The sequence below is a fragment of the Anticarsia gemmatalis genome, chromosome Z (assembly GCF_050436995.1).
Source record: "Anticarsia gemmatalis isolate Benzon Research Colony breed Stoneville strain chromosome Z, ilAntGemm2 primary, whole genome shotgun sequence".
NCBI classification, from domain to species: domain Eukaryota; kingdom Metazoa; phylum Arthropoda; class Insecta; order Lepidoptera; family Erebidae; genus Anticarsia; species Anticarsia gemmatalis.
In genome coordinates this window covers 12045362-12072761 of record NC_134776.1, presented here as the reverse complement: position 1 = coordinate 12072761, position 27400 = coordinate 12045362, and the positions used below count along the sequence as shown (strand labels likewise).

The window sequence follows — 27400 nt, the reverse complement described above, 5'->3', positions numbered from 1 at the left end:
AATCGTTCTGTACCCATATTTTATTTTTTCTATGTCTCTACCTTTGTCTTGTTGCGCTCACTCAACTTCGCGTCGTTGCCTCGCGACGCCCGCCGCCTGCCGTATTCAACGCATAGCGAGCGGCGGGCGGCGCGGCGTCGGCTGGCGGGCCTCGCAGCCCCACGTTGCCGCACTTTCAATGTCACCAACTTACACTCGACTTTGTAAGAGTTCTAAGATATGACGCATAAATTATAGAAATGCAGTCAATATTAAAATAATAAACTGAACAAACTACCTAAGTCCAAACACGACGTATTATTTTTTTTTACAAATAAGTCCAAATACGACGTCCCTATGTGCTGTAAGCCTGAACAGTAAATGATGAAAAGTCTTCTACAGGCTTCTCCACAAAAAGGTCATGTATTTTAATGTTCTGTTTTCACCTCTATAAATTAAATACATAAGCGTTAGCTTCCAGGGGCAAGGAAGGCTCTATGTAAGTTTTGATATTTGGTGCGATATTTTTTTCAGACGTTCTGTCTGGTGAAGTGATTAACGGTATTTTTTTTAGCCAAAGCTGATACCTACTCCTTAACGACTCAACATAAAAATATCGTGTTTGGACTCATTTTGATGAGCAGTAAATTTTAAATCGATATCTTCCAATACCACAATTGTTCTATTTCTCTACCTTTGTATTGTTGCGCTCGGTCTATCTCGCGTAGACGCGGTCATGGCCCCAGCCGCTTCCCCGCCCGTAGCAACAGATATAGAATAATAGAATGACGTAGTAGGTACCTACGTGTGTAACGTGTATCGTGTAGGTAGGTAGGTATGTAAAGCCTACGTTGCACTTTCTGTTGGATCATGCTCACGATAAAGTCGCTATTTAGAGATTGAGTGCACAAAGTAAAACGTTTTAATGTCTATAAAACACAGTTGCGCGCGAGCGATTGTACGAAGCGCTTGTCTGTAGACGGTTCGTGAACGTAAACTGCGTTAGCTAAAAACTTTTACAACTACCCTCATGTCATACATATTTTTTGAAAATGGATAGTTTTACTCGTTCGTTAAGTGCAGAATTAAATGAAAGTTCGCAAGAGATACGGAGTGAAATTAGTGGAGAGCAAGTTGATGAAACGAACATGGATGTCAGTGTTGTGCCTGAGAAGAGATTAAGACCGGAAAGTGAGGAAGATGATGACGGATTTATAACCGTCAATAGAAAACCAAAGCGGTTATTACGCAGCAATTCAAGTGGCAACAACAATAACAACAGAGTTGTAATTCCTACTGATTTAATTGAAGACAGTAATTCTTTCTGCCAAGTTCGATTATCGTCCAAAGAAATCCTCCCAAAACAGTTCGGCCTAGCGAGACGTTTGAAAGCAGAAAACATTGACAACATATTGTCCGTTAAGTATAAGGGTCCATATAAAGTTATTATAACTTTTAAGAGCAGGGACGCCGCAAATAAATTGCTGAGTTGTCAAAAATTTAATGAAGCAGATTTTATGTGTCAAAGGATGGATGAAGTAAATTTTTCTTATGGAGTTGTAAGGGATGTAGACTTAGATATTGAAGAGAGTGAAATATTAGAACAATTTCGTTGTGAATTTGATATTGCTGCTATGAAAAGGCTCAAACGAGTACAAGAAGATGGAAAATGGTGGACAGCACAGTTATTCGACTTTCCTTTAAAAGTACGACGCTACCACAGTACGTATTTGGGTATGGATGCCGGTTTAATGTGGAACCATATATATTTCCTGTAACCCAATGTTCTGGGTGTTGGAAGTTTGGGCATATAAGAAGATTATGTCCGACAAAGAAGATTAAATGTCCAAAATGTGGTCTGGATCATGATAATTGTGATTCTCTGAGTTTCAAATGCCTAAATTGTAAAGGCTCTCATATGGCACTAGACAAAAACTGCCCAATCTTTTTGAAGGAAAAGAACATTAAGATAATTATGAGCCAAAATAATTGTACCTACAAGAAAGCTTTAGATATTTACCAACAAAATAATGTTCAGAATCAGATTCACAACGAACAAAGAATTGATATAAATACAAGGACTGACCCATTATCATCCATAGTTTCGTACCGAGATGTCTTATTGAATGATAAAAAAAGTCAAGAGGAGATCGTGCCAGATGACTGCAATGACTGCGATGATAATATGTCAGATGAAGTTTTTGAAAACTCCCCGAAACAAGTGTCAGTACCACGAAAAAAGAAAAATAAGACAAAAAAGACGAAGAATATTGAAAACAAGAACATAATTTGCGAAGAGACCAGCGAACAAGAGAGGGACGAGGCAACAACATCTGCACCAGAACAAAATTTGAATAAGAAAGAAAAAAGATCCAAGATATTAAAAGTTTTAGACAAAATTAAGGACATAATATCATCAGAAAGCTCGTTAAAGGAGAAGATTTTTTCAACTTTACAGTATGTAGTGAAAGAGTTTATTGCACTATTTTGTGGAGCCGTTATGGATGGTAAATTAATAAATCATCTTTTTGAACTAATTAATAATGGATAGAACCCACATTTTCAACGTAAATGTCATACAGTGGAATGCGCAAAGTCTGAGACCAAAATTGGCTAGTTTAGAAACTTTACTTAAAAATCCACATTGCTATAATTAGCGAGACATGGCTGGAGCCAAATTCAACTCTGAATATTTCGGGATATAATGTATACCGACATGATAGACAGGACGGTTACGGAGGTGTTGCTATCATCTGCCATAAATCTTTGAGAACTTTAAGATTACATTTACCTAATAATAATTGTGGAATTGAAAGTGTTGCAGTCAAAGTTCTAAATTGTAAGTTATTACATAATATCATTTCTATATATTGTCCGTCAACTATTCGTACAGTACAAGCTGATTGGGATAGGTTGTTTTCCTTGTTCAATTCAAAAACTTTGATAGCTGGGGATTTTAACGGCCACCATAGTAATTGGTCGAATAGAATTGATACGAGAGGTCACCAGTTGTTAGATAGCTCGTTGGATAATGGGTTTATGTCGCTCAATAATGGCTGTTTTACTAGAGTCAGACTTGTAAATGGTGTTCTTCAAGAGTCCTCTCCTGATATTACTTTTTGTTCTGTAGATATTGCTGTCAACGCTGAGTGGAATATGTATAATGAAAATATAGGTAGCGATCATTTACTTATTAAAATATGTTATACTTATCAAGACTCACTTCACTTCGATTTGAAGAGAAACTTTAAATTAGCAAATTGGCCAAAATATAAAGAATTAATTACCGAACTATTCACTACTAATGAAAGATCTTTTAATACTGTCCAAGAAAGCTATGATTTCTTTATTAATAGTGTTATTTATGCGGCTAATCAGTCTATCCCTTTTACAAAAATCTGTACAGATCCATCTTGTAAGTTTATACCTAAACCTTTTTGGAATCAGGAACTCTCACATATAGTAGCCCGACGGCGCCTCGCATTAAAACAGTTTAGGCGTAATCCGACACCACAGAATTTAGATTATTTAAATATTAAAATTGCTGAAGCTCAACGTTTAATAAGACGAGCTAAGTCCAAGAGCTTTCATGAGTTTTGTGATGGCATCAATGAAACTACTTCTCTTTCTGAGATGTGGCAAAAAATGAGATGGATGAAAGGTATTCAACAGAAAAGGTTATTTATATCCGATCAAAGTAAACAAGAATTGTTAGATACCTTAGCTCCTGATTTTGTCATTGATCCTCCACAGATGTTTATATCAAGCAACCCTAAACTTGACACTGACTTTAGCCTTCACGAAATGGAAGTTTGTCTTAAAAGAAAGGATACTTGTCCAGGTGTGGACGGTATTTATTATTCTATGATTTATAACCTCCCTGTTATTGGTAAAAAATATCTTCTATACTTGTATAACCTAATATTTAGATCTGGATGTATACCTAAACAATGGAGAGACATAAAAATTATTCCTATACCTAAACCTATCAACAATTCGAACTCTAAACTACGACCCATTGCTTTGATTTCATGTTTAGCTAAAATATTTCACTTGATGATAGGTAGACGTCTCGAGTGGTTTATTGAAAGTAGAGGCATTTTATCTCAAAATACTGTAGGGTTCAGGAGATGCCAATCAAGTATGGATTGTTTGGCTCGACTTGTAACGAATATTTATATTGGGTTCACTCAAAACGTTGCTACTGTTGCTTGTTTCTTAGATATTGATGGAGCCTATAATAATGTTTTGATCAATAAAATGCTACAGGTTTTAGAAGATTTAGGTGTAGGCTCGCAAATATGTGCTTATCTTTGGGAGTTCTTGAAGGAGAGGCACCTTCAAATCGATTGCGATGAACAAATTAATAAAACTTTAGTTAGATGGACTAATAAAGGACTAGCACAAGGCGATCCTTTATCTCCTTTACTTTTCAATGTCGTTACTTCATCTATATGTAAAACAATTAATCAGGTTTTTATAAATCAATACGCTGACGATTTCATTATATTTTCAAGGAACAGTAATCTCGATCATAGTGTTACAATAATTCAAAATTCTCTTAATATATTTGTTAATTTACTAAATCAGATTGGTTTAGATTTATCCGTTCATAAAACCAAATTTTGTGTTTTTAGTAGATCCCGCACAGCTCCTCCAATACAATTACATGTCAATGGCTCTTCAATAAAATCAACTGATTGTGTCAAATATTTGGGAATGTGGTTTGACAGATCTTTACGATGGGCGAAACACATAAATGAGATTTATGAGAAAGCTTCAAAATTTTTAAATTTATTAAAGATTTTAGCAGGTTCAGGTTGGGGCATACATCCCCTCCATTTGAGAAGATTGTATATCGCTATTGTACGAAGTCACATAGATTATGGCTGCTACCTTTATGACAATGCAGCTAACTGCCACTTAATAAAATTAGATAAATTACAAAATCAGGCACTACGAACTATAGGTGGCTTTGTTAGATCCACTCCTATCCATGTCATGGAATCAGAAATGAATATTCCTCCTTTAAACGTCAGAAGGCGGTATTTGGGTTATAAATTTTGCTTAAAAACTTATTCCATTTCTAATAATAATTTTGAAATATTGTTACAATTGTATAACGAATTAGGAAAAAGATATTGGATTAACAAAAAGAAACCACTTTTGGCGACAAGTTGTAATGAAATTCGGGCTTGATATGTATTCCTTAGATACTTGGACTTCACATGTTAATTTAAAAACTATAATTAGGGCCACTTTAAAATGTATGTCTCGATCCAAATCTCAATATTTTAATGATAGTTTAGAGAATAAAATTTTACAAGAATTATTTAAAGAATATAATTCATTTTATTCCATTTATACAGATGCCTCAAAATCGTCAGCTGGTCTTGGTGCTGCGTATTACGATTCGATTAATAAAAGTCATGGTATATTTAAAATAAATAACAAGTGTGTGTCCATAATGACGGCGGAACTCTTTGCACTATCACAGGCTATTATTTATGCTGCTACCTTAAATACACGCAAGATTGTTATTTTAACTGACAGTCGAAGCGCCCTACTTCATATTGCTCGATGCGCCTCTGCGTCCGGAGGTGTATCGATAGCATACAAAATTTTAGGTCAATTAATTGAACTTAATGATAAGGGTATTACTTTGATTCTGCAATGGGTACCGTCTCATATAGGTTTGTCTGGGAATGAAATTGCGGACAGATTGGCTAAGCAAGGAGTATCGGAGGGAATTGAGTCATGTATTGCACCAAATTATACCGAAATATTGCCTAAATATAAATGTATATGTTTTAATCAGTTCAAAGAATATTTCAATGAAAGATCTAGAACTAAAGGAATTTGGTACAAATGTATACAATGCGAACCACCTCGTGTTCCATGGTTTGCTAATTCAAATTTAAGTAGACTACAAATAGTGACAGCGTGTCGTATGAGATCTGGACATATTCCTTCAGGTACCTTTGCTTTCTTAATGAAAAAGGTGGAATCACCTAATTGTGAATATTGCGGCACTATTGATGATTTACAGCACCGTCTAATGGAGTGTGTCCGAAATGTTGATAAGAGGAGTCAATTATGTAGACTTTTTCAATTAAATATGTTATCAGTAGGTGCTTTTCATAGCATTATGGCTGAGCCTTTGTCGGATGCAGCAAAATTATTGTTTACATTTAAGTTTTAGATTAAGATATCTAGTATAAGGTACAATAGGATTGACATTGTCATTTTTGTACAAAAATCCTGTATAATAAATAAAGAATAAAAAAAAAAAAAAAAAAATGTCTATAAAATAAATGTTAAGTAGGTAGGTATACCTACCTATAAATTATTCCTGGTATTTGCTAAAACAAATACTGTTTGAACTTGATACACAGTAAAAGCTAATTTTTCTGGGTTCTTTTTTAGGGATCACACTTTTATTAGGGAATTAGGTATAAAATCATGGAAAGACCCAAGACCAAGTAGTCTTGGGTCGCCGAATTGGTTTTAACATGAAAATCAACATAGGTAGGTACCTGTTTATAAAATGGGTTAACTAAGATATTACCAAACCCTACTACGTATGAAATGTGAACTTCCTCAACGAAACTTATCACAGATACTTCGTGTTTGGACTCATTTTAATGAGCATTTCATTTCAAATCGTTCTGTACCAAAATTATAATTATTCTATTTCTCTAGCTTTGTCTTGCTGCGCTCTCTCAACTACGAGCCGTTGCCTTGCGAGCCGCGATGCCCGCCATATCAAACACACGGAGGGCGCGGGGCGGCGGCACCCCTACGCCGCCGCGCCGCGCTTTTAACGTCACCAACACACGACCAAAACAGAGTTTTTAATGTTGGACGCGTAAATGTTAATGATGCATTTAATATTAAAATAAAATTATGAACAAAATAAGTCCAAACACGACATATTTGCTGTAAGCCATTGTAAAGTAGGTAAATGATGAATAATTTTCTTCAGCTAACTATTTATTACTAATGGTCATATTTTTTGATGATCTTATTTATGATCAAATTTTCAGTTTCACATAGAATGTTTATTCATAGCCATACACCTACTAGTAAAAAACTTAGCAGAGTAAAATAAAATTATTCGAATAAATAACGTAATAATTCCTATTTACAGTGTATTGTATTATTATTATGTGACTTATATTTGTAACATTATAATTACGTAAATTGAAACCAAGTATCTACATAAATACAGCATAAAAATGATTATACTATTCTATTTGTTTTACATACTGAAAGAAAATTTCTCTAAATTAATAATAATATCCATGGAAAATATGTTTAATTTCATTGTAACGCCACCTGGTAGCAGCAATGAAAATTACTGTGGATCTATCATGGTATTTCAGGAACAAGGGGACCAAATATTTCGTTGTGTGGAGAGATGGCGCTATTGTAATAATCTTAAACGATGGCCATACAGTTTTTAAATAGCTCAATTAATACGATCTTAACTATTTTTTGGAAAATTGTAGTATTATTTTGCTGTGTAATTTAAACATTTCAGTGGAAAATAACACATTGAAATGCTACTAGAAATGTTTTTCATGCTTTTAATTTTCCTTTTTTCATCGTATTCACGAAACATCCATATTATAGTCATAATAATAAAAATAAAATCACGTAAAATTGGGAAAATATGTACAGACAGTGATTTCAAAAACATATCGCAAGGAATGTATCGGAGGACTGTGAATCTCCTGAACGGCTTATCACAGACTCGTCGTACTTGGACTCATTTTGATGGGATTCAATTTCAAATCCTTCTGTATGATCATTTTATTGGTATTATGTCTCTAGCTTTGTCTTCAAGTGCTCAGTAACGAATCGAAGCTGTCTCGCCATGACAACACCGCACCACCACCCCTGTTGTAGATATCGATTAACGAAACGAGGGCCAGTGGCCAGGAGGGGTATCTAAGCATTAAGATAGGGTGTGCAAAAAATAGTGATGCAAATATTTTTAAAATTAAATTCTGAACAAAATGAGTCCAAACACGACGTATTTACTGCAAGCAGTCAAAGAGTTAATAAAGCTGCAATAGAATGGGTCATATTATGAACTAGTTTCGATTATTTTTTCATATGAAACCAACACAATTGATAAAAGTTTGCAAAACTAAAGTAAACCTTTATCAATTGTGTTGGTTTCATAGAAACTAGGTAGGTAGTTCATATTCCCACTGTCAATGTTACCCAAATGATTCAAAGTTACCCAAATTGACCTTATCATTTTAACAATATATTATTAAAATAATGACAAGAAATCTGTTCAAGGCATTACTTCTTAATAGATAAAGTAGGAGCATCTCCGTTATTATAATCAAACATTTTTTTTGTTGATTCAAGAACTGATTAACTTCGGAACGACTTATCACAGACACTTCGTGTTTGGACTCATTTTGATGAGCAGATTATTTCAAATAATTCTATTTAATTATTTTATTTGTTATTTGTCTCCTACTTTGTCTTAGAGCGCTCGGTCTACGTCTTGATGACGCATGTCGCCATGTTTACACCTCCCGCCAGACGGATGAGATTATAACGCTTTGGGGAACCTACCTCTAACACGATAGCGTTGGCTTCCAGGGGCAACGAAGGCTCATAGCCTAATTTTAATATTTGACTCGTGAATTATAATGGTGTACACTTTATAAATATAATATTCTGAATAAAATGATTCCAAACACGGTGTACTGCAAATTTTACAAAGATTTTATAAAGCAACATTTAGAGAAAAAAGTTCCGATTTTTCTAAAAAGTTGTCAAATATGTAGTGTAGTTATATACAAACTGGCATAAAACAACTACGATCGGCTTTATTTGAAAACTGCGACAAAATAACCAATACCTACAATGTAATATTCTGCTCATATAAAATGTATGAATATCATAATACTATCTAATTAGTCTGCTGTAAGGTTTACAACCATCAACTACAGCACCATAGCACCACTCCTTAGCAAACTTATGTTTATTTAGTTAACTTGCAAACCGTTCTACTTCTGAACGGCTTATCACAGACACTTCGTGTTTGGACTCATTTTGATGGGAATTTAATTTCAAATCGATCTGTATCATCATTTTATTGCTATTATGTTCCTAGCTTTGTATTGTTTCGCTCCGTCTACTTCGCGTTATCGCAATTACCACCTCCCGTTCCACGCTGGACGATATTGATTTACTGCCCCTTCGTCATTGAGTACGTATGTAGGTCAAGGGTACGCCGCGCTCTTATAAGAATCAATTGAAATTGTTATTGGAGTGAAAAGAACTGACGCACAAATTACGATGATGTACATATTTTTTAAATAAAATACTGAGTAAAATGAGTCCAAACATGACATGTCTACCGTTGAAAAGTTATATGTATTCATAAAATAGTTGGTATTATAATATTATAATTTACGCTGCTTTTATAAAAAAAATATTTGATTGTCGTGTGGTGTCGATTTCTCATCGAATCTCTGTAGTTCTGTAAAGTTATCTAATGAATGGCATAACTTCACAACGGCTTATCGCAGACACCTTGTATTTGGACTCATTTTGATGAGAATTTAATTTTATAATAGGTACTCTGTATCATATTTTAATGTGTTATATGGGTCTATCTTTGTGTTGTTACGCTGTGTCTACGTATCCGCGCAGTAGTCGTCGCCCCGCGCAACCCGCCCGCTGTAGCAACAGCGCCCTATTCTTATGAATGGTGAGCGAACTACGTCGTCATAAGTGATTTTTATCGGACATCTTGCTCGCACTTCAATGGCTTATTTAATGCTTAAAAAATAACAAAATTATTATTTTATTGTTTACAAATGCGGTATTTCAAACAGTAAATAGCCATACAGGGCAAGCAGCTCCCAGAATTTTGAAAATCTCATAATATTCTGTGTAAGAAACACAGGAAGAAAATGCCAAAGTAACATTCCCTTATAGGTAGGTACCATTTTATAATTGTATGAATGCTTGCTTAAATTGTAGAAATAAAACAATATTAAATGCAGTGTAAGAAATCGCGTTATTTCAGAAGAACAATGGCAGAATATTTTTAGAGCAATAACACATTATGGAAATCGTCATAATAGCCTTTTATCACATAATTTTCGTGTATTTCCAGCATGATGTTTGACAAAATGTGTTGATAACAAGCTGTAATAAATATAAAATAATATTTTTTTATACAAAAATATAGTCAATGAATTTGTTAACTTTTATTCAAAACTAAATCACTTCGTAAAATAAAATGTCTTTATTTTTTTTTAAAGGTAGGATAGCTACGGTCTTCTGCCTTACTTCTTCAATACGAGTGCAACATAATAATATATTATATCAATAAATACTACAATAATACCAGTACTAAAGCTTATTATTTTCATTATTATAAAAACCTCGAAAACATCAAACAATTTTTTTGTTCTTTTATTGATAAGAGCTGTGTAACTCCTGAACCGCTTGTCACAGAAAGTTCGTGTTTGGACTTATTTTGATGAGTATTTAATTTCAAATCGTTCTGTAACATAAGTTTAAATGTTCTACATTTCTAGCTTTGTGTTCATGCGCTGGGTCTACGATTCGTAAAAACGTGACGATCGGCACCGCGCGGATCGCGCCATACTTCGCCGCCCGCTGGAGTGCAAGTAGGGTAAAGCACCCAGTAGTCAGCCCCCAACCAGTAGTCAGCCTTTACAGGCTTTATATCCATATAATTAGTGTAGAAAATAGTAAAGACCAATAAAATAATCATTAATCGAATCTGTATAATCTTATTGACTAATATGCACAATTACGATTCGATAGCATGGCAGGTTGACGTGTTACACTCATTCTTATGAACTGCCATGAAAGACATGGGCAAAAACGTCGCCATTGCTATTTTTTTGTTAAGGATTCGTGTTTTAGTTTTTGGCATGTTTTTAAATGAATTTGATGCAATATGGAACAAATTGATATTTTATGCTAGTATTGAATAGTTTATCTTCGATAAAATCATGCATTGCAGGCGTTTTATTTGTCTTTTGTATTATAAATTAACGTGGCCGACTATTGGGTTTGCAAAATATGAGGTTGATCCAGTAGTCGGCCATGAGTGGCTGACTACTGGTTTTTTTGCAATTCTCATATATGTGGTTGAAATTAACAGGGCGAATACTTCTCAACATAACTATTGCGTTGAGCTAAACTCTTCTAAGACAAAAATAGTATTTTACCAGTAGTCGGCCGCATATAAAGTCAGTGAATTTCATGAGGCCGACCATTGGACCTACATATCCCATAGTCGGCCGTCAGTTTTGCTAAATGAAATTGGGTCTTAAATCCTTTCATTAAGGTTCAAATTTGTGGACGGCTATGTTGGCACAAAACTTAGTTACTTGTTTTCGAATAGTATCATATCAAAAAGACCAAAAGATCTGTATAAAGAGAAATAATTGTCATGTGCTATGGTGGCGATCAGAAATGTTATGAAAATCATGGAGACGAGTCGAGTACTTGGCATTTCACACATTATTATGACACTACAAGTCCGAAATCGTTTAATAGTCGCACAAATGCCCCGTACCATACGGGGCTTTGTAAGCTAGACTAAGTGCACTCCCAAAAACAAATGACTGCCTTAAGAAACTGGTCACGATATGTTGGAATCAGCTTCCAGTTTCACCGGATGCAGCTGAATAGCAGTGTTTTACATGGAGCAACTGCCTATATGACTTCCACAACCCAGTTACCTGGGCTATACCACGATTACCATAAGACTGGTTATCAGATTTTCAAGCTTCTGACTAATGGCAACGATTGCCAGAGATCCTTGAATGCCCGTCGGGACCTACAATTTACCATGCCTTCCGAAACACGAAGGAATTTTGAGAAATGAGAAAAGAAAGGAATGATACCAGTCACTTCTATCATCTACCTTCTATTTCCTAGCCTACCATTGACTTATGTTTCAACACATCAAGAAAGCTAAAATAGTTTTATAGAAGAGAGCATCTTTTGTAGATTGGGGAGAGTTGAAAAACAGAAGGAATAAAGGAACAGAAAATAAACTTTTATCGCTGTGAACCGTGTGAAGAAAGATTGACTAGAAAACATTTAGAAATCAATTACCTAAGTGCTATAAATTAAAATCTTGAAAACCCCCGATTTCACAATATATTTTTTTATTTCATACTTTTTATAGGTTGGTGGTTAGGTTAAGCCATTCTGACTTTCCCACCACCAGCTTTCTCAGCATGCGAAGCCATTTAAGACCCCGTCCGAGTAAATTTGCAGACATTCGGTTAATCTCCCCACTTTAACCCACTACAACTTTTAAACGGCTCCACCGATTTTCATCAAACATGTCTAAAAACACTCGCACATATGTCACCTTTAATTAAAAAAAAACTAAATTGAAATCACTGCATCCTTTCGGGAGTTATGATGCCATAGACAGACAGACACACAGACAGACACGTCGAACCTTATAACACCCCTCTTTTTGCGTCGGGGGTTAAAAATTAATGGATGCATAAATTGTACTGCATGGTATTATTGCAAATGTGCTTTATTTCCTGGAGATTTCAATAAAAATATATTTAAAATAGAACATTTGTATTGAGTAAGTAAGAGGCTGACTACTGGGTAAGACATGGCTGACTACTGGCGAAATGGGGCTGACTACTGGTAAAAAGTGCCATATTTTGTTTAATGTGGATTTTTTCCATAATAATCTTATAAATATGATATTTTTTTATTTTTTTCTTAAAGTTTAATAAATTACCTTTCATACAATGACTAATGATTTTACATCTAGTAGTAAATGTTAAAAATATGGCTAAATCAAATTGACATTTTCACTAAAAGGCTGACTACTGGGTGGTTTACCCTACCTAGATATACCTACCTACCTCAATGCGATACGTAATTCTACGCTACGGCGTTGGTAAGCGCGCTTTTAGCGCCATCAAAATCTTATTATTACTATTATTTTAGGATGCGGCGCGCGAATTGTAATGAATCCAATATTTCTGAAATAAAATACCGATAAAAATGAGCCCAAACACGACGCATTTACGATACGCCGTTAAAGAGTTAGAACATGATGACATAGATCGTGGTAACATGTTTTTTTTTATAAGTTATTGTTGCTTGATAAACATCTGTAAGAGAAGTCATAATAATATGCACATACTGCTGCATATTTAAGTTCATCAAAAAACTTTAAAATGTAGCATATCTTATACGACTTCTCACAGACATCCTGTGCTTAGTTACACCCTCATTTTATGAGCATTTAATTTCCAACTCTTGTTTTGTTTATTCTGTTCAGCCTACGTCCTCGTTTTGGGTTTCGTCCCCTCAGCGTAGTAACAACCCCCGCCAGCCGTACCTCTTGTAAATATCGATTATGTTATCATTAGGGGGTATCCATGGGAACCGAGTCAGAAGATACCTATGATAAGCCTACGCGGCGCGTCCAATTAATTAAATCACTCATCTATATTAAGTCTTATTCGGCACCCTACTTTTAATTATAGGTAGGTACCCGTGCTTTGAAATAAAATACTGAGCAAAATGACCAAACAACTTCATGATGCCTTGTGGATGCAATTTTTAATGAGCATTTAATTTTGCATTGAAATATACTAATATTTTATTCATTGTATTTCTCTATCTTTATGTTGTTGCGCTCGAACCGCTTTGAGTTAATGCGCCGCACTGCCTGATGCATAGTAAGACCGCCTACCGCACCGCTCTAGATATTATTATGTTCATCGCGTTCAACAAGTAAGTCCTCCGCGTTTTCAATGGCATTGAAGTCTTATCGATATCAAACTTTAGGGACTAGGCGCTCAAATTCTGATGATGCAGTTATTTTTTAAATAAAACGCTGAACAAAATGAGTCCAAACGCGACGTGTTTGCTGCAAGCCGTTTATAAGTTACGAAACATGGCTTCACAATACTTCACATTTGCAATATAATTTACTGTTTGATGGATTCCTATGAAGATTTACTGGAAACGGTGTATGATACAAAAGTCTTTGATGTGTAGCATCGAACCAATGAACAGTTGCGTGGAAGGTGCAAGCATAGACCACTCGGCTATCACTGCTACTAATGACAAAGACAATATTATAAATAATTAAATATTTATGGATCGCACGTCTTTGCTGGGTATCGAATGCATGAGCCTCGCGTCTCATAACAGTGGTGGCAGTGACGCGCGGTTTGCCCTTGACCTATTTTGCGAACGTTCTCTCTGGGTGCTTTAAGTCATTGCGAGGGTTAAGTATAATAAAGTACTCACTTGCACAGAGAAGGTTTGTTGTTATTAGATTTTTAACTGAATGTTTAAACGATTTTAGAAAAAATATAAGATGTCATCTTAAATATTATCTGCTGTAGGTCGCTTTATACGCATAATGATCATTATTCTTTACGTTGGAGTAATTAGAACAATTTGCTAACCTCCCGCCTCTCTTATGGATCTATTGTTAGCAAAAGAAGTGTAGAACTCCTAAACGACTTATCACAAATACGTCGTGTTTGGACTCATTTTGATGAGCATTTAATTTCAAACTGTTATCTATCAACAATTTATTAATTCTGATCCTCTATCTTTGTTTTGTAACGCACGGTCTGAGTTGCATCGCGTCAAGGCCTCGTTGTACCGAGCCGCCACACACCCGCCCAAAAAAATCAATAATATTGTGCAATATTACGTCTTGCGCAATATTATTGTTCTAGGGGCGACTAGACGGTAGCCCCCCCTGCAACCCCGCTCGCCGGCCCGCTGCTGATATCAATTTTCAGAACATACATAACAATATCAATGAGTACGTGTGTACGTCAAGTCTACGCCGCGTTTTTAAGAGCATGGGACCCTCGTCAATATTAGGGATTAGAGATTCGACGCACAAATTATAATGATGCACGTATTTTAAAAATAAAATGCTGAACAAAATGAGCCCAAACACGACGTGTTTGCTCCTAGCCGTTAAGGAATTAGTAAAAGGAACTAATATTAAGAATTTTCTGCTTGGTGGGATCTCTTTTACATTTTGTAGATATAGGTTGTCAATTTTACTTGAGCTTTTCTTAGTCCCAGTTTTTTTCCTAGCTGTTGTTGGACAATTGTGCAATTAGTATTTATGCTGTGACAATGGCACACACCTAAACGAAGAACAAAAATAAAAGTACTATCAAAACTGATTAATATTTGTGGATGCCAGGAATCTAATCTACACTCTCCGCAAAGAGTTGGCGACGAAGGCGCGTAGCGCGGTGGTAGATTTTGTAGCGAACCTTCTAACTCTTAAATTACTCATCACAGACATATCGTGTTTGGTCTCATTTTGATGAGCATTTAATTTCAAATTTATACGAATCTATTTTTAATTTGTTCTATGTCTCTAGCTCTAGGTCATTGCGCCCCGTCTACGTAGTGCTGCTCGCTCTGCGTCGAAGCGACACTGCCGCGCCGCGTCGGACGAATCAACAGCGTCCTATGCGGTGATATTATATTGCTGACAATTGACATAGTATACGCATATGTCTATTTAGTAATATGAAGCCTAGGCCGCGCTTGCAGTGCACTTAATGTAATGTCACACATTTTTAAAATGAAATGCTGATCTAAATGAATCCGAACACGGCGTATTTTCCGTAAGGCGCTTAAAAGTGCGTCATTACGCAATTTAATAATTAATATGAATTAACTATGGAATTATATTAGAAAGCCTTATTTTTCTCAGGAAGGGAAAAACATACATATAACTTAAAATATAATGATGACGATCTAATCTACCTAGTTGACGATGAGTAAGTAACTACAGGGAAACTTTTATGCAAAATGTCTATAAAAAATCCATTTTGGTCTTTATCATGAAACTCCTTTCAAGTTTACCTATGAAATGACAAACTCCTGAACGGCTAATCACAGATGTATCGTGTTTGGACTCATTTTGACGAGCATTTTATTTTGAATTGCATTGTGCTATCAATTTATTTTTTTCATATCTCTAACTTTATGGTGTTGCGCTGAGTCTATGTAATTGCCGTCGCGCCCCACCGTATAAAAGTAGTTACATCGTCGTCCGCCGGAGCGCTGCTGTAGATATTGATTTCCGGAACCTACCTCAATGTGAACGTACATGTAGGTACTAATATGTCATGTCTAGGGCGCTCTGTCCGAGGTACCTATTAAACACTCATCGGAGTTTAAAGATGGGGAGCGTAAATTCTGATGACTCACATATTTTCGGAATGAAATACTTACTGAAGAATATGAGCCCAAACACGGCGTGTTTACCCCTTGTCGTTAGAGAGTTCGCAGTCCCAGCATTTATTCATTTTTCAAATAATTTTCGTCACTTAATGGAACTCTCAACATTCCGAAAATTTGTTTTTTTACAAACTGAAACAGTAGTTTTAAATTTGTACGTAAAACTTGAATGTGGAATAAGATTTTTAACACAAAGATAAAGTCAAAAAAATGAAATTTATTACACGATAACATGATGATCTAAAACTTCTTACGTCCCGACTTTATTCACTGAACCTTCCTTATAAACTATCGCTAAATGTAGGTACCTCAGCAACTGGAGGATAGACCTAAGAAATGTTCAACTCCTCAACTACTTATCACAGAAACATCGTGTTTGGACTCATTTTTATCAGTATTTTATTTCAAAACGTTTTGTACTAAAATTGTATTTATTTTATAACTCGATCTTTATAGTCTGTCGCGCGGTCTATGTCTCGTCATCGCGGTCGTTGCCCCAGCCGCGCCGCCCTCCGCCGCCCCAGATGTAGGAAGTATGTAAGTAGGTAGGTATGTCGCTTAGCCACGTGGGGTACGCGCGGTGTACCGCGTTTCAGTGATATCACACACAAGTTAATGAGTCAAAGATAAGGCGCTTAAATAAAAATGCTTTATTCCTCCTTAAAATCAATACTAGTATCCATACTAATATTATAAATGCGAAAGTAACTCTATTTGTCTGTCTGTCTGCTACTCAATCACGCCTAAACTACTGAACCAATTTGCATGAAATTTGGTATGGATATATTTTGATACCCGAGAAAGGACATAGGCTATATATCATCAAGCTACGACCAAAAGGAGCAGAGTACCAGTAAAAAATGTAACAAAAACGGGGTAAAATTTCACCCATTCTCTCTTATTGGACGCAAGCGAAGTTGCGCGGGTCAGCTAGTAAAAGAATAAAACTACAAAATGAGCCCAAACCCCAGTACATTTAAATTGAGTTGTTAATGAGATAAGTAACGATACTTTAATGTATTAATTTTCTCGATATTGAAAAGGTGTAGGTAAGTATATCATACACGTATATTTTTATGTGATTAAAAAGACAGGTCTGGTTTCTTGCTAGTTCATTGCTCATTAAGTTCTACTTTTTCAGAAACGCAGTAAACTGGCTAATTACGTCTTTGAAAATAATAAAGTGTCGATTTATTATTAACGAAGATATTATCTTCGTTAATAATAAAAGGGTCAAATATTGACACTTAAATTAATTATACTATATACTTAAATAAATTGAAATACTCAATTTTGTTCCTTGTAAGCTCTAAAAACTAAATAAAGATCAAAATATTCCAAAAATTAACAGAATATAAAAAATAAGGAATATACACAACAAAAAGGGAAGCGCAGAAGACACTGTTTCCGCCCGGGTTCGAACCGGGGTCCTCCGCCTGAAAGGCAGATGTGATATCCACTACACTACGGAAACTGTACTAGGAACCTCGAATTACTTGTTAGCATTCGTCCGTTATCGATCCGCTGCAACGCTGTTGTCGTTGTCGGGGCTTTAAGTACTTTATGAACCTTTTATGTAACTTAAATAGCTAGTATTTTAAAAAGTAAGTGTAAAACAGACAAAGCTACCACCTCCATAATGACAAGGTAGCATGATTGGCAGCTGCAGTGGCCGTACTTAAGTTTTCATGGCTACATTGTTACTTCCAATGACTACTGACTTTCTAAACGAGTTTTCATTCACGGAGATAATATTTTGGATTTTTCTTGTAAAGATTTTTATTATATCACTAACTTTAAAACACTAAGGTCCGGTTTCATATCTTCTGGATAAATATCAGATAGCTTTTACACATACATTTGCTGTCCCTTTGTCTAGCAGATAATTCATCTCAAATGTATCTCTAAACTGTGAAACTCGCAAAAAGTGATTATTAACTAAAAGCTTTTGAGGGTATTTCATCTTCGATACTTCTTGTTGCCGATTCAATGAGGCCCTTCAATAGATTCGAATGAATTGGTAACATTATATGCCTATAATTAGACGTGTTGCTACGTGACTCTTCTCACTGAGTCGTTACCGTCGGCTAGAAATTAAATACAATTGCTATCGAACAGTCGAGAGCAATTGTAAATGTGTGATATACGATGACTGTTTTGTTTAGCATTCCAGTTTACTACACCCATAATGAGGAGTCCACGAGCCAAGTGATTGCAATGGACTCATATTTCTTAAACATCATTGTATTTGGATCGACTTTCTTGCTGAATAAATTTTCGTAGCGCTTACGTTATACATATAAGCTACATACGTAGTCCTTTTCACCGTATCCGATGATATCTATTCACATAGGTACCAATAAGCATCCAGTGTTACTCGATTTGTGTGACCAATAGCTATGTATTGTACTGAACACGGGTGTCTTCATACCTAACTTTTTAAGAGCATTTAAACCTCGAATCCATAAAAACTGGCTATTCTCGGATTGCAGATATGATAAATTTCAGACCTGACCCAATAGATATTATATAAAAATTATATCTACCTTCAGAAGCCTTGAGCCCTCTGGACACATAGAACAATTATTTTACCGGCCAATAACCCATATAAGGTAAATAAATGTCCGCTTGCCTCTTTTTTATTGTATACAGTTTAAGAAAACCACGTCATACAATCACACAAGCCGCTTATCATACGTAATACATTTTTATTAATTACACTTCCTTATTGCACGAAATTGCGATATGATGAACTTTTTTTTTTATCTGTATGTAGAGCAAGAGTTAACCTTAGTAAAGAGCAATATACCTATTAAAAAAATCGGACAAATTATAATCTCATAATTTTTGATAAGCCGACTCGGTCACTGATTGCTACTAATTAAATTGATGTTGCTCACAATTTTAAATTTGATTTTTTATCAATATAATAATGTTTGTTTGTTCTAAAGGTGAATCATCGTGTACTAAAACAATAATGTGGACTCGTTTAATATTTATATTTTCTATGTATGTTTAACAATTAAATGTCAGGAACATTCCGATTCTGAAACCAAAACCATACCACTTGGTCTCTTAGGGCCGATTTCCATTACAAATCAATTTCGCTATTTGTCATGGACCTATATGTTAGTTGATAATATTTTTGTAAATAAAGTTAACAATCATAAGTTCTAAATGATTCTATAGTTAAATCATACTTAGATAATATCAGGTAATTAGCTTTTCTCAAAATAATATAAGTACCTATGTACCTTTTATGATGTTTACTAATAAAAGTATTTTAAAACTACGACAATGACATTCAAATCGCTATTTCTGTTGCATTTTACCTCAGATTAAAGTATCCATTTTAAAAATGTCTGTCAGGGCCTTCGTGGCGCAGTGCTTAAGGTAGTCGCCACGCGAGAACCAGAGCGTCGGGAGAGCGTGGGCTCGATTCCCACAAGGAACAAGTAATTGTGCTATCTACAAATACCTAGTTATTTCGGGTCTGGTTGTATTTTTTGTCCGTTGTTTATATGTTTCTAAAAGTCCCCGCATGACAAGAGCATTTTTTAATGCGGGAGTTGCCTTTTTAAAGGAGAGTAGTATTGATAAAGAGGTTATCTTTTTGAAGAACCCTATTAATGCAAATCAATGTCCTAAAACTGAAAGATAAAAATAAGTTGTAGTATTATGGGTTATAAATACTATAACAGTTACTTATAAATGACGTTATAAACACGTCATTCTTCATTGATATAATACAGGTGTCTAGTGTATTCAGTCTCTAGTGACGAACATACGATAAGATAATACCAAGAACATACCTACACCTCGGTGAGGCTCGGTACTAGGCGAGCATGAATGACATGAAGTGATGAATGAATGTGAATCACGCGTAAGAAAAGGGTCTTAGCAAGTCGCGTTCTTAGGACTACTACTATAACTCTACTAACCCCCGGTTTCTGAGGTAAATTTAGCGGTAGTTTAACTATTCAATAGTGTCAAAACTCTTACAAAAAAACGCTATTGAATAGATAAACTACCGCTAAATGTACTCAGAAACCGGGGGTAAGACCGCCCGATTCGTTCGTATGTATAACAATCTTAGTATCTCAATAATCATCATTAGTGGTTTTAGTGCTTTATTTATTTCTGTTTTAAAAACACTGCAATCGTTAAAACAAAAAATCTATCTTACAATAAGTGAAAGAAATGATTTAAGTCTAGAGTAAGTGCCTATTAGCAGTAGTTGTGACTGGATGTTAGCTATTCCATGTACTTGTTCTTTTAAAATCACCTTGTACCCTTGATGACAATGGATATTTAACACGCTGCTTTACTTGCTCTATCACAAAAATAAAACAAGTGAATTATTTCTATGGCATAACTACCTAAGTCACTAATTATTATTATAATTGAAGCAAACTTTATTTACTGTATGTAGGTACAGATAAAAGAAAATATAACTTTTGACTCCAATCAGTAATATATCACTTTTATTATATCAGCACAGAGCGATTAAACAAGCTCTAGTTCGGATTGTCATAATATTCAATTTAACTCGTTACTATCCTGTGGTAGTGGTATTTCTGTTTTAAAATCACTGCAATCATTAAAACAAAAAATCTGCCTAACAATAAGTAAAATAAATGCCATCAAAAACATTCTGTAAAAAACCTCAAGTCTCGCCGTAAAAAGTTGTGAGATCTATATAATACCAAGTCGATTAATCTATTTAGTCTCTACTTAAAGGACCTTCTGTCTTAAGTTATAACGTATGTTATTATCATGCCAATTTAAAAAAAAATACCTCTAAAACAAATAGACCGACCTGGCCATCGCATGATGTGATTATTAGTATGTATCACACTACACAGCACGACGAGAAGTTAATGCTCCTGAAATGTTCATGGCATGGCGAATTGTGTTTTCTTGCGATGACCAAGTCGATCTATTTGTTTTCAAGGTATTTTTTTAAAAATTGGCATGATAATAACATACGTTATAACTTAAGACAGAAGGTCCTTTAAGTAGAGACTAAATAGATTAATCGACTTGGTATTATATAGATCTCACAACTTTTTACGGCGAGACTTGAGGTTTTTTACAGAATGTTTTTGATGGCATCTCACTTCTTTTTGTAGAGCGAACATAAGTCCAATTTGTATGGAAAGACGTTTTTTTTTTTCATAATTCAACATATTTTCCTATGGGAATGTTGTTCAGTTTCATGGACTAAACACCCTTACCCACCCTATACCCCCTCCCGTTATGCCTCATACAGTAGGTACCTATTTACACCTATTTATTTTATTTTCTACAGTAATCTATACTAATATTATAAAGCTGAAGAGTTTGTTTGTTTGTTTGTTTGTTTGTTTGTTTGTTTGAACGCGCTAATCTCAGGAACTACTGGTCCGATTTGAAAAATTATTTCAGTGTTAGATAGCCCATTTATCGAGGAAGGTTATAGGCTATATATCATCACGCTATGACCAAAAGGAGTAGAGTACCAGTAGAAAATGTTTCGGAAACGGGGAAAATTTTGATCCATTCTCTCATATGTGACGCAAGCGAAGTTGCGCGGGTCAGCTAGTAATAAAATAATAATTTTCTACATTAACTGCAAATGTAACCTTGTAATCTTATACATTTATATGGGATTACAAAGTTATTGTTGCAGTTGGTGTATTTAAAAAACTGGACCGAAATTAGAAAATATTAAATTTTTCCCATGATTAAGACACTAAACCCTATTTGTATTCTAAATTTTAAGCTTCTAAGTCTGCTAGAAGTACCTTAGACTTTTGATGATCGGTGAGTCAGTGAGTCAGTGAATCAGTGAGTGACAAAATTCAAAATTTTAACAAGTTGTCATTCTTAAACTACTGGTTCAAATTGACTGAAATTTTAAATATACCGTGTTTATACAATGACTGATTAGTTGCTGAAAATCCAGGCTTCTTATTTTATCCACAACGAAATTATAGGGGTGTCGAAAATAGCCCGAATTGCTTCGAGAAAAGGATGTTACGGCCGTGCCGCTTTTTTTTTGCTCGACTTGCGGGGGCACTTCCGTGCCCCCAGATTATTTAACTCTAGAGAAACTGCCTATTAGCAGTAGTTGTGACTGAATGTTAGCTATTCCATGTAAGGTGGGCAAGGACCTCCTCCAGCGAGGGAGCGGTCAGACCACGAGTTCACCACTCAGGCCAAGTGCGGGTTGGGGTCTTTTCATTCCTTCAAGAACTTTGATAAAGAAGTCTCAGGCATGCAAAGTTGTGTCACGAATGTTTTACTTCACCATAAGCACAAGTGCTATTTTTTTCTATAATACACATAACTTCGAAAAATCAACGATGTGGTGCCTCGGGTTCGAACTTCTGACCACTTGGCGTGAGGCGCACGATTTTACCGCTCGTCTATTAATCTGTATTTTTTTTTCATATGAGCTGCTGAACTATCATATGAAGAGTTAAACAGTGTCAGTTCTCTACATCTATTATTAAACTTTTTAAGCATTTGGGTGCGGAAACGGAACTCTTTTGTAATCAATCTTATCTTACTCGTCACCCGTTGGCATCCATTTAGAACATTATTTCGTTTAACACGGTGCCACGGTCACCAATGATAAAATATAACTAGCGCAAGAATTTCGTCCGTTGACATAGAAATTATAATATGTACAAATGATATTTGTACAGTAATTATCAATAGAGTATAGTCATTATTCGTCATTGATAAAAAAATATATTATTATTTCTCATAGTTGTGTAACATAGTAATATAAATTGCGAATAGTTACCTAACCTATGTTAGTCGATTCTAGGTAATTCTAGATTATTTTTATCAACAAGGAAATGCAACGAGTTCTAGGTAAGTACATATTTCAGTTACAGAAGAAGGATCTAGCGAGAAAAGAACTAACACGTGTATTTTTCTTTAATTGTTATAACTTTTAAGATACCTAATTATTATGAATAATAAACAAAAACTTTTACTCCAAAACTGATTTAAATAGCAAAAAAAACAAAATACGGCTATTGCAAAAAAACTGCAAACAAAATATAAAGAAATAACATACCTGGTGGGTATTTTTGAGGTTTAATCGTAGTAACAAACCCATACACTATGAATGTGAGTAAGCACAGTAGAATGATCACCCAGATCATTTTAAAAGATCGATCTCGTGAGCACTGATTGACTGCGGTATAAATATACACTGGCCTACTCGGCAACCGAAACGCAACTGTACGTTCAGACCGAAGCGCACCAATTTTTGTATGAAGGATTGATGTCCTTTTTTTGCTCAGTTCAAAAGTACAAAGTTTATAAGTGGGGTTTTAATCCGTTTAATTATTTTGTTGTGAGATTAGCAAATTTTAAAAGTGATCATTAAAATCTCTAAAAAAATTCTCACTCAAACCATAATGACAAATGGTTGTATTATAAAGAATTTAATCACTATATCTCATCTTTGAGTCGAAGTAAGACAATACATCAATTTATTCAGAGAAGTAAATAGCTGTTGGACTTGATTTAGCACTCCCGTCTAGTCTCTGCCAGAACATTGAATCAAGCATGATTGACTGCGAATAACAATTAACTAGGCAGTCATAATTGACTTATGTTCTACACACACATTTCAATCCATATCTAAAGATATGATATTGGTACCGGCCATAAACTCATAATTTCTACATCAGCAATCTCCGTGACATAAAATTTGTTGTTAGTACGGGAAGAGTGTTTAGTGAGACGCGTTGTCTATATTTAATTTTAGTGGCACAGATACCTACATAATCGAGTGTACAACATACTACAGTGATGATTGATTACAGCGTAACAAAGACTCGTTAGCATTCATACGATACGTCAACTGACGCTGTAGTTATGCGACTCTGGAAGCTACTTCTTATCATATCTTAAGACCTTGATATGTATAATATGGTCACCCATCCACAGAACAGCCTCGCCAAGCGTAGCTTAACCTCAGAGATCAATCCACGCGGGTGTTGTTAACTTCGCCACGACTGCCACGAGCTCCTCCATCATATCTTGTAACCTTACTTCGGTCGGTAAACAGTGGGTTAAGCAATCCTAGCGCCTACATTCTGGTGATCTGTGGCCGCATAGGGGTATTTAAGATGAGCGTTTCGTTCGGAGAGCACGTAAATGTCGGCCTCGTTTGTTGTCAAGAACAGACAATAAGTCACCAAAAAAAGGCCTTTAGGGGACTTGAATAACGCGGAGTACCCAATTAATCCAGGTACCGCGTCCTGGCCACATTGTGGTGCCTGTCGAAGGAACACGCGTCCTGGCCACATTGTGGTGCCTGTCGAAGGAACACCGTCGGGTTTTTAGTCGGTATGCCCAAAATTCAAAGCCGGAACGCCTAGCCGGCGGCAGAGCCCGACAGGCCCCCGCTTCCTCTCCCTGGAGAGCAGGACATTGCAATGCAATGCATTTTCCTGACGCAAAAAAAAAATACACTAGATAGCCAATAAATTAATATTGAATATTTAATAATATTTAATTAATTTAACAATAAATTTGTTCGAATTTAAAACGTTGATCTGCAATATTGCACGTAATAATTTGCAAAAGTGAGATCCTTCGATATATTTATATACGAATGTCGTTGACCGGTATTCTTTTAATAATATAATTTGATACGCTGAACATGATCAGTATTACTCCATGGTATGCAATGACCTAGCAGAAATAATGTTGGAATCAATTTATAACATATCTATACTTACCTTTACATTAAAAGTACATATACATACATATATCATCGTCGTCCCTTATACGTATCATCGCTAAAACATGGCTGTTTTAAAATTTGACAGATATTCTTTTTCCCTCGAAGACATTCAAGTGAACAGATATTTAGGAGACTCGTACAGCTTAGATATAAATTAAATGTACCTAGTTTATTTAAGTTATAAGTTGGCAGTCAATTTGTGATCATATTTCGTGATTATCTTTTGTTATATTTTCGCTAAAACTATTTTGTTGTTTTTATTATGAATTGTGGAGATATATATGACAGGCAATAGTTTTTATTTATGTAACTTGCTTAATAAGATAATTACCACTGATTAACAGATATTTATTGCACTTCAAGAAATTATTTCATTCGAAAAATAGAATTTAAACAAGTAATTGTAAGATAATAATCGATCGTGCGTCAGATAACTTAACTATAATTATCTAGTTATTGTGCTGTTTTTATGTAGTTAACATTATTTTAATACGTAAACGTAAGCATAGACCTATCACTTACCCCCGGTTTCTGATTTACATTTAGCGGTAGTTTATCTATTCAATAGGGTTACTATGTGAGTTTAAGTTTAAACGCTATTGAATAGATAAACTACCGCTGAATTTTATCTGAAACCGGGGTTTAGTAGAGAGCATACAAAATTTAAAATTTAGAACATTTGTGACCCGCAGCATTTTGGAGCCGATGGTGGCCTGTTTGGTACAGCTACTTTATATTGAAATGCTACACATTATAAGTAATACACATACATCTGATAATGATAATGAGGAGCTCGTGGCTTAGTTAACAACAGCCGCGCGGATCGATCTCTGAGGTTAACAGGTTCCCTGTCCCCATACAATCCACTTTTTTCTATCGTATATGTCCCACTCTTTTTTTGTAGTAAATTGTTTAAATAATTTGATAAATCATTGTGGTTTTATTTGATTTGCTAATCAAGAGGATGTACTCCATACGTCCCAATACTAAAAATGTGCATTAACCTGCTACGTCCATTTAAAAAAGGGGCATTAAGTTGGCTCTAAATTTGATCATATGTGATTCATGAACGTACAATCCTTGTTACAAAATATGTCCCATGAATCACATATGATTCATGGGACAGGGAACCTGTTAAGCAACGCTTGCCGAGGTTGATTTGTGGATGGGTGACCATCTTATACATATCGAGTTCCTCCGTGTTTCGGAAGGCACGTTAAATTGTGGGTCCCGGCTGTCATTTTCGAAGATCTTTGTCAGTCGTTAACAGTAGTCAGAAGCTTGAAAGTCTGACAACCAGTCTTACCGAAGGGTACCGTGTTATCCCAGGTAACTGGGTTGTGGAGGTCAGATAGGCAGTCGCTCCATGTAAAACACTGGTATTCAGCTGCATCCGGTGAGACTGGAAGCCGACTCCAACATAGCTTGGAAAAAAGGCTAAGCTGATATATATACATACATCTGATAACTTGTCTCACTAAGTTGTGGGACTATTTTAACGTATTAAATTCTAACAAAATATAATACTTACCACATATAACAGCCCTATAATATGATAATGAAAGAAATAGTTACGTAATATAATTTATGTTCCTTGGTGAAGGTGTAAACGCGTCGTGATCTCTGCCTCACATTCACAATTCACACAAAACACCCTGTTACTATAATTGAAGCTTAATATTGATACAGACTGACTTCATCGTTTATAGCTCTCAATTCAATTTATAAGTAAACTAGCTGACTCTCGCATCTTCGCTTGCGTCACATACGAGAGAGAGGATGGGTCAAAATATTCTCCGTTTTTGTGACATTTTTTACTGGTACTCAGCTCCTTTTTAATGGTCGTAGCGTAATGATATATAGCCTTCCTCGAAAAATGGGCTATCTAACACTGTGAGAATTTTTTAAATCGGACCAATAGTTCCTGAGATTAGCGCGTTCAAGCAAACAAACACAGACTCTTCAGCTTTATAATATTGGTATAGATTGAATTTATAAGTAAAGTCAACTCAGGCTGCCTGCGTGGTCTCGGCCGCTGTGTGTACGACCAACTGACAAACCGTAATTTGTTTATTTTCAATAGTAGCCCAGATTTTGGTAATATGGAAATTATTATTTTTAAAGTATGTGACATCACAGTCTTAAATACAAAGTCTTTGTATTAAATACCGTCCAAATATTTTGTATGTTTATTCTTTTTGGTTTACTGTATAAATTATTCAACAACACGCACTTTTCTCGACCGGGATAACCGGGATTGCAATAAAAAAACATTACATATAGCGACAAAACAAAGTGTCCTTGAAAACAAACAATGCTTTCAAAATTATAAATGATCTTGACTTGACTTTGTTATGAACTACTGTA

The 27400-nt window shown here is 35.3% G+C and overlaps 1 protein-coding gene across 1 annotated transcript in view; it reads right to left on the bottom strand.

Annotated features, from left to right (window-relative positions):
* LOC142986499 (putative cytochrome P450 305a1) overlaps window positions 1-23499 on the bottom strand; it is a 44513-nt gene extending 21014 nt beyond the window's left edge. Inside the window, exon 1 of the mRNA XM_076135016.1 lies at window positions 23351-23499. Coding sequence (XP_075991131.1) covers window positions 23351-23438 — 88 coding nt within the window. The 5' untranslated portion in view covers window positions 23439-23499. The remainder of the gene's footprint in view (window positions 1-23350) is intronic.
* Between the last annotated feature and the right edge of the window lie 3901 nt (window positions 23500-27400).